This window comes from Narcine bancroftii, chromosome 12, assembly GCF_036971445.1.
Source record: "Narcine bancroftii isolate sNarBan1 chromosome 12, sNarBan1.hap1, whole genome shotgun sequence".
Lineage (NCBI taxonomy): Eukaryota > Metazoa > Chordata > Chondrichthyes > Torpediniformes > Narcinidae > Narcine > Narcine bancroftii.
Window position 1 is genome coordinate 37,216,597 of NC_091480.1, and position 13,973 is coordinate 37,230,569.

Here is a 13,973-nt window from a genome sequence, read left to right on the forward strand (position 1 = left end):
TGGAAGTACAAATAAAACACAGCTGTGCTAAATTTCAATAAATTTAAAGATACCTGTACTTTTCCTCCTTTGTAAAATGGTTCAATTTTGCTGGAAACAGCATAACTGGAAAAGATGCAAACAGTGGATTAGATGGTAATCAAAAAACAATAAATGAAAATGTAAATTTGACAGTATTTAAAACTTCAATCAGCAATGCAATGAGGCCAAGGCAGCAGGATTTAAGATTCTTTTTATTGTCAAAATGTGATTTTTTTTTGTATTAAACGCAAAGTCCTGGAGGGGCTTTGTGACAGCCAATCCTTTCATAATTATTTACTAAGTAAATCAATGCCCATCAGTTGAGGATTGACAACATTAATGACACAAGAATATTCTGTCTTTTAAAATGTGTGTGCAAGCTGCTCTAACAATTCCTCCCAAACCACCTCTAAATACTCTGTCACATTCTTACTTCTTCTGCATTCTTGCTTTTCAAGGTTTTAGATTCAAAGCTTGCTGATCACCCATCCTTAATTTTGTTGGAGAAACCTCTTGTCACAGTTTCAACACACTTGCACCTCATAATTGCTTCGGCAAATGAAAACTCTTCAGAAAATCACAACAACAACCAAATCCAATCCAAACGTTTAAGATGTTTCGTGATCTAATGAATAACAGGAAAACGTTGTTTATTATATTTTGGCCATGGGTCACATCTTATGCATTAACCTACTTAATTCTAGCTTGTCCTGTGAACATCTAAAACAAGATCTATTACTTTTAGGACAAAAATTGGGCACATTGCCAGTTCAATAATCATGGACTTATCTATTCTACCACTTAAAAAAGAAAAACAGTTGTAGGGTGGACGGATGAACTTTTTTTTACAATTCAGGATCAGGTAAGGACCTTAAAAACTAAAGATCACAAATAAAAAGGAAAAAAAAATGGAGTTCACTAAGACTCAGTAATGACAGTACTCACTTCTTTAAATGCCTAGACATTAATTTCACCTCATTTTGTACCATGACTTTTACCATTCCCTTTGCAATGAATACCTTGTTTTTATTTCTGTTGAAAATTTGAAGAATTTTGTTGGATGTCAATCATTAAAAATAATTATTTTAATAAACTGTACAGCCATGCATGAGGATACCTATCATGAATTCATCTGTTGTAATTCATACTAGATGGCTATTATAATTTTACATACTTTTCATCTCAGTTTCAGTCTTCAGCTTTCACAAAACATGCATTTAATACCCATCGAAGGACCACGCACATGAGTGTGCAGTATATATTCAAACAGGGCTCTCATCTTGACTCCATTCAGGTTACCCAATGACAAAAAGTCTAAACACTTTCCACACCTACACAACAACTGCAATGCAAATGCACCTTAAAATATTGACAGGAGCCATGAAAGCAAAATACAAGTGTCATTAACAAAAAGCTTTCAATATACTGTAGTAAAACAAAACAATGCTGGAGAAACTCAGGAGATCAAACTGTTCCCTTTATAAAGAAAAGGTAAAAATACAAAAGAATATTTTGGGCTTGAGCTCTTTGTCAAGTTATGGAAAAATGTCGGCAGGTGTCCAAATAAAAAAGCAGGGTGGGTGGGGGGGGGGGAGGAGTGGTCACAAATGCAGGAAGTGATAGGTGAAGGGAAAGAGTGTACAGCAGTGATCAAAAGGGGGGAGGGGAGCCTAGGTGGGAGCACGTTAGAAGAAACTGGAAAAGTAGGTGTTAATACCATCTGGCTGGAGAGTGCAGCATATTATTCCACCAAGACCCCCTATAAATTGGAGGAACAATACCTGATTTTCCGTCTGGGCACGCTCTAGACAAAGGGTATTAACATTGACTTTTCCAGTTTCTGCTAACCTGCTCTCCCTTCCATCCCACCTTCCCCATTCCAGCTCTCCTCCTCCTCCTCCTCCCCTCCATCTCTCTTCTTCCCCCTACCCTTTCCTCTCTATTCACCCAGCCATCTCTCCTTCCCTTGCTTGCCGCTGTCCCCTCACTCCCTTTTACACCTCTTGCCTTTGGGACTACGCCTCTTCCCCCCACCCCGTACTCTATTATTCGGATGCTTGCCGACATTTTTCCATTCCTTGATAAAGGGCTCAAGCCTGAAACGTCAGTTATGTATCTTTACCTTTGTTATATAAAGGACACTGACCTGCTGAGTTTCTCCAGCATCGTGTTTTTACTTCAACCTTAGTGTTTGCAGATTTTCGTGTTTTACTTCTAGCTTTCAATATAATTTTTTTTAATTATGAGAACCTATTCAATTTATCAGTTTCTTTACTTCAAGTATGAGGTTTGATGTTTTCCAAATCACATCAAAAAAGGTAATTGTGCACCACGTACAGACAAACTAAATTCCATCCTATCATATATTTTTTGATTATTCAACAGTTACATATACAATTGATCACTGCTTGCTAGAAGTTAAAAAAAATATTTAAATCAATGAATCTCCTGAGGAAATATTAAAATATCACAATGTGCATTTTACTCCTAATTTAGCACAAATTTTTAACTGGTAAAACTGAAGTCAATAGATATCAAAGAGAAACCAGCTGTTGGAGTAAAATCTCTCTCAAAGAAAGATTGCTATAGTTGTTGGAGGACAATCAATTCATCCCCAGGATATTATCACAGGATTACCTAGAGCAGTGTCCTAGATCTAACTGTCTTGCTTCACCAAAGACCCTCCTTTCACCACATTAGAAAATGGAATGTTCACAGTTGATTCTACAATGTCCATGGCATTTGATACTCAGCACATGAAGCAATGCATGCCTGCATGCATCAAGCCCAAGACAACCGTCAGGCTTGGCTGAAAAGTGGCAAGTTTGTTTTTAGGAGTTAGTAACTCAGAAAATATTCCCTGGGACCAACACACCAATGGAATCGTGAAGAAAGCACATCAGCGCCTCTACATCCTAGGGAGTTTGCGGAGGTTTAGCATGACATCAAAAACCCTGACAAATTTATACAGATGTGTGGTAGAAAGTGTGCTGACCAGCTGCATCACGGTCTGGTATGGAAGCATCAATATCAAGTGTAAAGCCCTTCAAAAGGTAGTGGACACATTCCAGGACATCACAGGCAAAACCCTTTCCACTATTCACCATATCTACAGGGAGTGCTGCCGTTGGAGAGCAGCAGCAATCATCAAAGACCCTTACTACCTAGCACATGCTCTGTTCTCGCTTCTGCCATCAGTAAAGAGGTATAGGTGCCACAAGACTCACACCACCTGGTTCAGGAACAGCTGCTACCCCTTCACCATCAGACTCCTCAACAACAAACTCAATCAGAGATTCATTTAAGGACTCTTATTTGTGCAGTTTATTGATTTTCTTTTTGTTCTCTCTGTATTACACTTTGTTTACAGTTCTTTGTTTCCATGTTTTATGCTGCATACAGTTTATTTTTACACTACCAATGAGTGGTAATTCTGTCGTGCCCGCAAGAGAAAGGAATCTCAGGGTTATATGTATGTATGTACTCTGAAATCTAAATCTGAAATATGATCATCACAAAACTGCCAGGCAATGATCAATGATGATCCACTCTAACAACAATTGCCATTATCAATATCAATTCTCCACAAATAATATCCCAGGGGGTCACCTCAGACCAGAAATTCAATTGGACCATTCACCTAAATACTACAGTTACAAGAAAAGCTCAGAGGCGGTAGCAAGAGAATCATCTATTGACCCAAGAGTGTCGCTGGCAGATCCTGATCCCACTTTGAAAGACTGACGCTGTTGCATGTTTCAAGGCCTTTCCACCCCAATGCACAAGTTACAAATATCACAGAATTCTTTCCAGATGCCTAAATGATTACATGATCAACAATACTTGAGAAGCTCAATACCATCCAGGACTAAGCCGACTAGTTTATAAGCATCAACTATCTTAAACATTCACTCCCTCAATCAGCACAAATAGGAGCACGTACCATTTACAAAATGCAACACATACTTTTATGAGCTACCCCAACTGATTCTTCCACACCATCAAGAAAAATAAGGATATCAGGCGTATGGGAACACTTCCACTTGCCGGTTCTCCTCCAAGTCACACAATACCAATCCTTATTATGAATGGGTCTTGAAGATGGACAATTGCACCCACCACCACCATACACAACAGATACTGCGTACCCGAGTTCCTCCAGTAATTTGTTCTTTGCTCCAACCCAATGGCATTAATATCAAGCATCCACAGCTTCTTGTGTCTGTACCTTGAAACTTGCATCACTGTGGCAGTACCTTCATCAGAAGGATTGCAACCATTCAAGACAGCAGGTTACCATCATCTTCAAAGACGATTTTGGGATGGACAATAAACACTGGCCTTGCCAAGCACAAATCCCAAAAATAAATTCAGAAAATCAAATTCCGCATTCTCAATAGTTCTAAAGTGCAAATCATAATTTAGAGCCAATGTGACTGGTGATGTAAATCCAGTGTCATATCCAAACCAATCTCAAATTAAATATTAAGAATAAGGTGTCTTCCCTCCCATTTTGGAAAATAAATTTCCCATTTTTGCAACAAACATGGGCACAGCTCTCTCTTACTGAAACCAAAAATACATTTACCATCCACAAAATGAATGCCACTCATCAATTCAATCCCTTTTCAGCATTTTAAATATAGATATTTAAACCACTCAGTTGAACTGGACGCACTGTCAGCAATAAGATATCTGAAATCTTCGATATCCAATATTATGAATAATAATGTGACATTTTAAAACCAGTAAGTGCAGCCACCTTGGACACAATACATCAGCTTTAGTGGTCACAGCCGCACAGTGCCTCGGCTAATGTGGGAACATCATAGGGTACAAAGTCTCAATTCAAAACATTGACCTCCTCTTCCCCTCTGCAGATGCTGCTTGACCCATAGAGTTACTTCAATTATGTTCTCTTTTTGCTCATTTTCCACCATCTCCTCACAGGTTCTGATGACTGGATGAAGCAGGGCTGATGTGAAACACGAGAGTTTTCAGACACTGTGACTAGTAAAAACACACTGAAATGCTGGAGGAACTCAGCCGGTCTTTCAGAGTCCATGGAAGACAAAGATATATTGCCGAAGTTTCGGGCCTGAGCCCATCTTCAAAGAATAAGCAGAAAGAGCCAAAAAAAACCCCAGGAAAACTCAGAATTCAGAGAATGCTAGTCGGGGAGGTAGGGGTTCATTGGCTACGATAAACGGAGAGGTGAGAAAGGAGACGGGAAAAAAGGAGAGAGGTGGCAGGTTGTTAACGAAAGCCAGAGAAGTTGATATTAATGCCATCGGGTTGGAGGGTGCCTGATTGGAAGATGAGGTGTTATTCCTCCAATTTGTGGGTGGTCTCAGTCAGGCAGTATATGAGACCATGGGCAGGGAACTGAAATGAATGGCCACTGGGAGATCCACGCTATTGCAGCAAGCAGAGGGGAGGACAACCCAAAGCGATCTCTCCCAGTCTGTGACAAGTCTGCTCGATGAAGAGATCTCCATGGGAGCACCGGATGCAGCAGATTCACAAGTGAAACGTTGCTTCCCTTGGAAGGGTTGTTTAGGGCTCGGAATGGTGGTGAGGGAGGAGATGTGGGCGCCAGTGGAGTATCTTCTGCGGTCACCAGTGGTCGGGGCCCCAAGGGGACGATCGGTGGGGTGGGGAGGGGAGTCACAGAAGGGAGGGAGCGGTGCCTGCGCAAGGCGGACCGCCGGCACGTCCGAAACATGCACCAGCGCCTTATCGAGCGGGATCAGGGTCTGCCGGCGACACTCACTTTGTCTTGAAGCGCACTCCGCCGGCAGCCATCGTCACTCCGTGCACACACACACCACATCGGCACCAGGCGAGCGACCAACAACGTGCCGGTCCGGCAGCACGTTCCTCCCAGGCACGCGGGGCACTTCCGGCGCACACTGATGACGGCCCCGATGTTCGTCACCCCGTTCCCATAGCAACGGACCGCCCTCTTCGTTTGTCCCGCTCACTTGCGTTGGTGCCCTCTGGTTGAGGCAGTTCCTTTGACTGGGTGAGGCTGGGATTTTTGCTGCACTGTGTCATTCCCACCCTGTGACAGTCAGTCCCGGAGGAGCTGGTTGGGTGGGGACGACTCTGTCCACATGAGGAGGTCAAGGGCCAGACAGCACACCCAACAGGCCCTTCCCTACTAGACTCTCCCATTATTCAACAAAATGCCTGCTTCTCTTCTTCTCAGCTATTTTCCTCGCCTGTCCCAATACATCTGATTCTACTATACATTTCAAGTGTAATTAATGACTGGCATTAACTAATCAATGACATCTATGCGTTATCCTATTTTTGAATCTGAAGACCGATGAAAACTGAAAAAAGAGAAATGACTCAAAACTCAGCACAAATAGCTGCGCGAGTGCTCGTTAACAAGGATCAGCTCTGGATGTCTCCTTTCTCCCCCAAATGCCACACCGGAGTTGGAGCACGCAGTTTTCAAGCTGCCGCGTAACCTGGGGTTAACGGGCAATTTGCACGGTTAGTGCCCCAGTGACGCCGCAGTCGGAAAGGGTCCGACCGGGTCAACCTGACGGTATCCCAGTTGAACCTACCTCGGTCTTGTTCACGACCAGTTTGAAAGCGAAAAAGGCCGGTCTGCTTATTCCGGTGAAGTCAGCGCTTGTGTGCGTGCGTGCGTCACCGGGCAGCCAGGATCTGAACATCCAGCAGTACTTCTGCGGAGTGCGTGACGCATCATTGCGGGGACAGGATTCCCCCTTAAATCACCGTGTTGGTGATTTATTGGGTAGATCCCTCTGCAATTTGAAAGGTGCTTCCAGCAATCGTACCCGGGTCCCAGGAGGGCTACCCAGGTGCTGCAATTTGAAAGGGGCTACTGAAATGCTCAATTTTAGCTCCATCCATCCAATTCTGTCATTGTACCAATTATTGTACCAATGAGTGAAAACTAATCGTAATCACAATACCTGTTTAAAAGTCTGTGCTTTTCATTTTACTGTAGTAAAATCCAGCTCAATCGATCACAATACAATGCATTTACTCACTTTAAGCTTGTGCAATCCCATTCTTTAGAATACAATCCAATTCATTGATTGTTATTTCCATGGCCTTCTATATTGTTGGTTTGTTTTGTAGTGCAAAATCCATCCTCAGTTCAACAATCCACGTTCAATGAGGTTTCCTGCTTTGTTTTTAAAAGGGATTTTTGTCAGAAAAACGTCTTCCATCACCACATACAGTAATGGTCATTGGGTCGTGATGGCTGATCAGGCAGAGTAAGAGGAGTTTGAGGTTCCACTAGAATGGAAAAGGCTGAGGAGCAGGAACAGGTAACTATGATTGTGAAGCAAGTCGTGTAGTCTTGTATTTGTGTGTCTGTGGATATCTAACTTTATGAATACATTTTATTTTTAAAAAATTACTGGCTAATTGAACAATTGAATGGGAACAATTTGTAAGAAAAACCGATGAAGGTGACCGGGTTCAGGTGAATGGACATTAAGTTAAGCAAGAAACTCTACAGATGCTAGATGGTTGATGCCATAATTAATTTTAAAAACACAATGCTGGAAAAACTCAGTAGGTCAAACAGTTTGCTCTATAAACTACATAGCCAACTGTTTCGAGCTTGACTTGAGCCCTTCATCCTTGAGTTGAGACCTGCTGAATTTCCCCAGCATTGTATTTTTACTTCAATCTCAGTGTCTGCAGACTGTTTTGAACAATACAGCACAGTAGAAGGCCCTTCCGGCCCAGGAATCTTGTGTTGCCCGGTTACAGCCAATTAACCTACCATCGCCATACGTTTTGGGAGGAAACCAGAGAAAACTTACAAAGCTCATTACAGACAACCGCTGACTTGAATAAGTGTAGTTGGAGCTGTAAGAACATTGCTAACCTTGCTGCATTAGGCTTCGCCGCTTTAGTGGGGCCCACCGGTATGTCAATGAGAATTGTTGTCTGTCTCTTTACTAGGGTTAAACCCCCAGTTTTATTTTCAAAAAAATATACTTCATTCACAAAAAATATATTTACAAGAAAATCTCCAAGACTTTTTACATTCATTGTATTGGTAGTCATTCGGTTCGAAGAAGACATTGTTGTGTAGTTCATCTGTGGACACGAAGGTGACCGCAGTCTGTAAACACTGCTGCCATCAGCTGCTTTCACCCACTGCAACCATACTCGCAACAGCTTATTGCACATACGCGAGCACTGTGAAGGTGTGTTAGTTGAATTGAGTACCAGTAGGGAGCAGAAGCCACGCTGTGGGCTCTCTCTCTCTCTCTCTCTCTCTCTCTCTCTACCCCGTTTATCATGTTTAGTTGTGTTCAGTAAAGTCTCTTATTTGATTAGCTCCGCCACCAACTTGACTCGTTATTAAGCACACAATAACAAACACAGTCCCAGTCTGGAAGCATAGAGGGTAGCACAATGGGGGCACTGGAAGTCCAGTTTTGTAATAACTGTACTGATGCTTTGTGATGCCGTTCACAGTCTTCCATCAGTTTTTGGCAGCGCCTGTCAGCAAAACTGATGTGGGCTTCATAGAACAGGGCTCACCAATAGGATCTGTCAGCAGCTGCAGCTTCTAGTTCTCTTGCAGGATGTCGCAGTAGAGTAGGGTTTCCTTCACAGCGTCTTTACTAGGGTTAAACCCCCGTTTCCTTCACACAGTCTTTACAAGGATTAAACCCCTGTTTTTTCCCCCCAAAAAAATACTTCATTCACAATAAATTATTTACAATACAGGAAAAACTGTTCAAGACTTTTTACATAGTGTCAGTCATATCGATACATTCTCATCATTGTACATTCTTTTCGTTACCTTCACTGAGGCACCTTGTTGTTCCTCCTCCCCTCTGTTGCTTGAGGGACTTCCGCTCAATGCCTGGTAATGGGAGGCCTCTGGACTGTGGTCATTCCCCACAGTGCCCTCGCTTTGGCTGCATTGCATCCCTCACCACATGCTTCTACAGCCTGGAATGTGCTAGTGGGTAGCATTCCAGGACTGAAATCTCACTGTGCTGAAAGACCAACAGGTTTCAGGCCAACCAAAAGGTGTCTTTCACTGAGTTGATGGTCTTCCAGCCTTTCTGGATGTCGGACTCAGTCTGTGTTCCCTGGAACAGTCCATGGATGAAAGAGTCTTCTGTCAGCTGTTGCTAGGGATGTGTAATGCATGTTGAAAGAACCAAAGACTTGTTGATCCAAACCAAGGCTTTTATTAACTAAAAGACTGGAGCATTTCACAAGTAGGTCGACCAGTCCAGAATGACCTGGTCTGGCTAGGAGCAATCCTTTAAGACCTGCCAGTAGGTCTGGCTACACTCTCAGCCAATCACAGTCATCCTACACTCTTCTTCTCTTTGGCTTGGCTTCGCGGACGAAGATTTATGGAGGGGTATGTCCACGTCTGCTGCAGGCTCGTTGGTGACTGACATGTCCGATGCGGGACAGGCAGGCAAGGTTGCAGTGGTTGAAAGGGAAAATTGGTTGGTTGGGGTTGGGTGTTGGGTTTTTCCTCCTTTGTCTTTTGTCAGTGAGGTGGGCTCTGCGGTCTTCTTCAAAGGAGGTTGCATCTCTACATATGTACATATACACATTGGTGATAGAATCTATACTATCACATTCACCCTTTCTTTGAGAACCGACCCCAGGGTGGATGGAGGTTAGGGGCTGTACCAGTCAGGTGGCCTGACCATCCGGCGTGAACGCAGTGGCGGTGGGATAGGGGTCGCCGGAGTTGTGTCGCTGGATACAGCCACTGCTTCGGTCATTTCCCCAATGGCCTGAGCTGGTGGGGTGGAGCTGGTCCCTCTGTTCAAGCACATGACCTGGGGGAGAAGGAATAGGGGGAGGTTGGGTTAAAGGCACTGCTGCGCCTGATCTGGCTTGGGCTAGGTCCCTTACGGAGACTGTGTCCTCCCAACTGTCCGGGTACACAACATAGGCATAATGTGGGTTCGCATGGAGCAGAGTCATTTGGTCAACCAAGGGATTGTACCGGACGTGGCGTCGTAAAGAACTGGACCAGGAACCGTGAGCCATGACGGTATGGTCGTACCTGAATGGGATTTCCTCAGGAAAGAGAACATCATTTCATGGGGGGTTGGCATTGGTCGCGGTGCACAGGAGAGAGCTGATAGAGTGTAGGGCACTAGTGAGCACATCCTGCCAGCGAGAAGTGGGGAGACCTTTGGAGCGGAGGGCAAGAGTAACCGCTTTCCAAATGGTGGCATTCTCTCTTTCGACTTGCCCAATACCATGTGGGTTATAGCTGGTGGTCCTGCTTGAAGCAATACCACGCTCCAGAAGGTACTGCTGCAGTTCTGCGCTCATAAACGAGGACCCCCTGTCACTGTGGATGTAATTGGGGTACATGAAGATGGCAAAGATGCTGTGCAGGGCCTTTATAACTGAGGAAGAAGTCATGTACGAGCAGGGCACAGCAAACGGGAAGTGGGAGTACTCGTCGATGGCTGTAAGTATGTAGGTGTTACGGTTGGTCGACAGTAGGGGCCCCTTGAAATCTATGCTAAGACGCTCAAAGGGGTGGGTGGCTTTGATGACGTGGGTGTTCTCCAGACGGAAGTGGGGCTTGCACTCAGCGCACACTGAGCAGGCTTGGGTCATGGAGCGAATCTCCTTGACCGTGTAGGGCAGGTTGTGAGATTTGACTAAGTGCATGAACCTAGTAACCCCTGGATGACAGAGCTCCTCGTGGAGTTTCTGCAGCCTTTCCAGTTGCATGTTGGCACAAGTCCCCCTGGAGAGCGCATCTGGCGGGTCTTTGAGTTTACCTGGCCAATACAGTTTGTCATAATTAAAGGTGGAGAGCTCGATTCTCCACCTGCCGATTTTGTCATCCTTGATCTTACCTTGCTGGGTATTGCTAAACATGAAGGAGACCGCGCATTGGTTGGTCAGCAGCAAAAAGCACCTGCTAGTGAGGTAGTGTCTCCAACGATGTACTGCCTCGACTATGGCCTGGGCCTCCTTTTCGACAGAGGAGTGTTGGCTCTCAGGATCCTGGAGGGTTCTGGAGAAAAAGGCTACCGGCTGGCCGCCCTGGTTCAAAGTGGCTGCCAGTGCAAAGTCAGACACGTCATTTTAGACTTGTAATGGAATGGACTCGTCGGTGGCGTGCAGCGTTGCAGCAGCGATGTCCAATTTGATGTGGTCAAAGGCCGCTCTGGCTTCAGTTGACGGGGGGAAGGAGGTTGTCTTGATGAATGGCTGTGCCTTGTCGGCATAGTGTGGAACCCATTGGGCATAGTAAGAGAAAAATCCCAGGCAGTATTTGAGTGCCTTCTGGGTGTTGGTGGGGGGGGCAAGTCCATGAGGGGATGCATACGGTCATGGTCCAGCATGAGCACCCGGTTTTCCACCACACAACCCAGAATTGCGAACCAAGTGGTCCGGAAGACACACTTGTCAAAATTGTAGGTCAAGTGCAGCCGAGTTGCAGTCCAAAAACATTTCTCAAGGTTGGCATCATGATCCACCGTGTCGTGGCAGCTGATGGTGACATTGTCCAGATACGGGAAAGTAGCAGTCAGCTCGTTCTGGTCCACCATCTTGTCCATTTCCCGCTGGAAGACTGCGACACCATTTGTGACCCCAAAGGGTACCCTGAGGAATTGATACAGCCGCCCATTCACTTCAAAGGCTGTGAAAGGTTGGTCTTCTCGGCAGATCGGGAGCTGATGATAGGCCGAACGTAAGTCAATGGTGGAAAATACATGGTATTGGGCGATCTGATTCATCACATCCGTGATCTGTGGAAGGGGGTACGCATCCAGGAGCATGAAGTGGTTGATAGTCTGGCTATAGTCAACCACCATCCACGGCTTCTCCCCGTTTTTAACAACCACTACCTGGGCCCTTCATGGACTCGAGCTAGTTTTGATAATGCCCTCATCCAGCAGTCTGTGCACCTCATTTGTGATAAATTTCCTTTCAGATCTATATTGCTGGCTTTTGGTGGCCACAGGCTTCCAGCCAGGGGTGAGATGTGCGAAAAGTGCTGGCGGAGCAACTCGGGAGGGTGGAGAGACTACAGGTGAGGCCCTGGGGCGCAGGGGCGGGTGGCTCGGGCTGCCGCTGTGTTCCTGTAGTGGAGTTGTTACAGACAGAGAGCAGAGCGTGAGGCCCACCAAAGTGCAGGGAAATGGTTTGAAATTGGCACTGAAATCCAGTCCCAGCAGAGCAGGGGTACACAATTGGGGAAGGACTAATAGTTTTAAGTCTGTGAACGTGATGCCCTGGACTTTCAGGGTCACCACGCAGTACCCCTTTACCCAAGTCGAGAGCGATCTGGTCAGCAATGAAATTCTGTGTAGTGGGGAGAATAGCTAGTCTGCAATGGTGGGCTAGGTCCAGGTGGATAAAACTGTCAGTTGACCCTGAGTCAAATAAGCAAGTGGTATAGTGTCCGTGCACTTTAATCAGTTCCATTGCTTTTGTGAGGGGTTGGGGGAAGTCCTGGTCAAGGATTATTGATGCAGGGACTTGTAATGTAGACAGTGGAGACCTGTGTGATGACGACTCGCAACATGTGCGTGATGATATCATGCAAACAGTGGGGCCTGAAAAATCAGTGTCGGAGAGGTGGTGTTGCTGCCTGCAGCCAAAGCACTCCACTGTCCACATTACAAGTCCCTGCATCAATAACCCTTGACCAGGACTTCCCCCAACCCCTCACAAAAGCAATGGAACTGATTAAAGTGCATGGACACTATACCACTTGCTTATTTGACTCGGGGTCAACTGACAGTTTTATCCGCCCGGACCTGGCCCACCGTTGCGGACTAACTATTCTCCCCACTACACAGAAAATTTCATTGGCGACCAGATCGCTCTCTACTGGGATAAAGGGGTACTGCGTGGCGACCCTGAAAGTCCAGGGCATCACGTTCACAGACTTAAAACTATTAGTCCTTCCCCAATTGTGTGCCCCTGCTCTGATGGGACTGGATTTCAGTGCCAATTTCAAACCATTTCCCTGCACTTTGGGGGGCCTCACGCTCTGCTCTCTGTCTGTAACAACTTCAGCCCGGGAACCCAGCGGCAGCCCGAGCCACCCGCCCCCGTGCCTCACCTGAACTCTCTGCACACACCGAGTTGCTCCGCTAGCTCTTTTCGCAAATCTCACCCCTGGCTGGAAGCCTGTGGCCACCCAAAGCCGGCATTATAGATCTGAACACAGGAATTTTATGACAAACCAGGTGCGCAGACTGCTGGATGAGGGCATTATCGAACCTAGCTCAAGTCCATGGAGCGCCCAGGTAGTGGTTGTTAAAAACGGGGAGAAGCCGTGGATGGTGGTTGACTATAGCCAGACTATCAACCACTTCATGCTCCTGGATGCGTACCCCCTTCCACAGATCACGGATGTGATGAATCAGATCGCCCAATACCATGTATTTTCCACCATTGACTTAGGTTCGGACTATCATCAGCTCCCGATCCACCAAGAAGACCAACCTTTCACAGCCTTCGAAGTGAATGGGCGGCTGTATCAATTCCTCAGGGTACCCTTTGGAGTCACAGATGGTGTCGCGGTCTTCCAGCGGGAAATGGACAAGATGGTGGACCAGAACGAGCTGACTGCTACTTTCTCGTATCTGGACAATGTCACCATCAGCTGCCACGACACGGAGGATCATGATGCCAAACTTGAGAAATTTTTTTGAACTGCAATTCGGCTGCACTTGACCTACAATTTCGACAATTGTGTCTTCCTGACCACTCGGTTCGCAATTCTGGGATGTGTGGTGGAGAACGGGGTGGACATGCTGATCCCTGACCGTATGCATCCCCTCATGGACTTGCCCACCCACCCACCCCCCACCAACACCCAGAAGGCACTCAAATGCTGCTTGGCATTTTTCTCTTACTATACCCAATGGGTTCCACACTATGCCGACAAGGCACGGCCATTCATCAAGACCACCTCCTTC

General features: G+C 45.9%; 2 protein-coding genes across 5 annotated transcripts in view; one reads left to right on the plus strand and one right to left on the minus strand.

Moving 5' to 3' along the window:
* tbl3 (transducin beta like 3) overlaps positions 1–5,934 on the minus strand; it is an 89,442-nt gene extending 83,508 nt beyond the window's left edge. Inside the window, exons 1-2 of one of the 2 annotated variants that reach the window (XM_069906391.1) lie at positions 5,795–5,934; positions 54–105 (exon numbers count right to left, since the gene is read on the minus strand). In XM_069906391.1, coding sequence (XP_069762492.1) covers positions 54–105; positions 5,795–5,826 — 84 coding nt within the window. In that variant the 5' untranslated portion in view covers positions 5,827–5,934. The remainder of the gene's footprint in view (positions 1–53; positions 106–5,794) is intronic. The other variant, XM_069906390.1, reaches the window with a different exon arrangement.
* Positions 5,769–13,973, plus strand: part of rnf151 (ring finger protein 151) — a 52,831-nt gene continuing 44,626 nt past the window's right edge. For all 3 annotated transcript variants that reach the window (XR_011347420.1, XR_011347419.1, XM_069906393.1), the window contains exons 1-2: positions 5,769–6,046; positions 7,208–7,337. Coding sequence is in view for 1 of the 3 variants with exons in the window: in XM_069906393.1 (XP_069762494.1) it covers positions 7,311–7,337 (27 nt within the window). In the remaining 2 variants the exon portion in view is untranslated. The remainder of the gene's footprint in view (positions 6,047–7,207; positions 7,338–13,973) is intronic.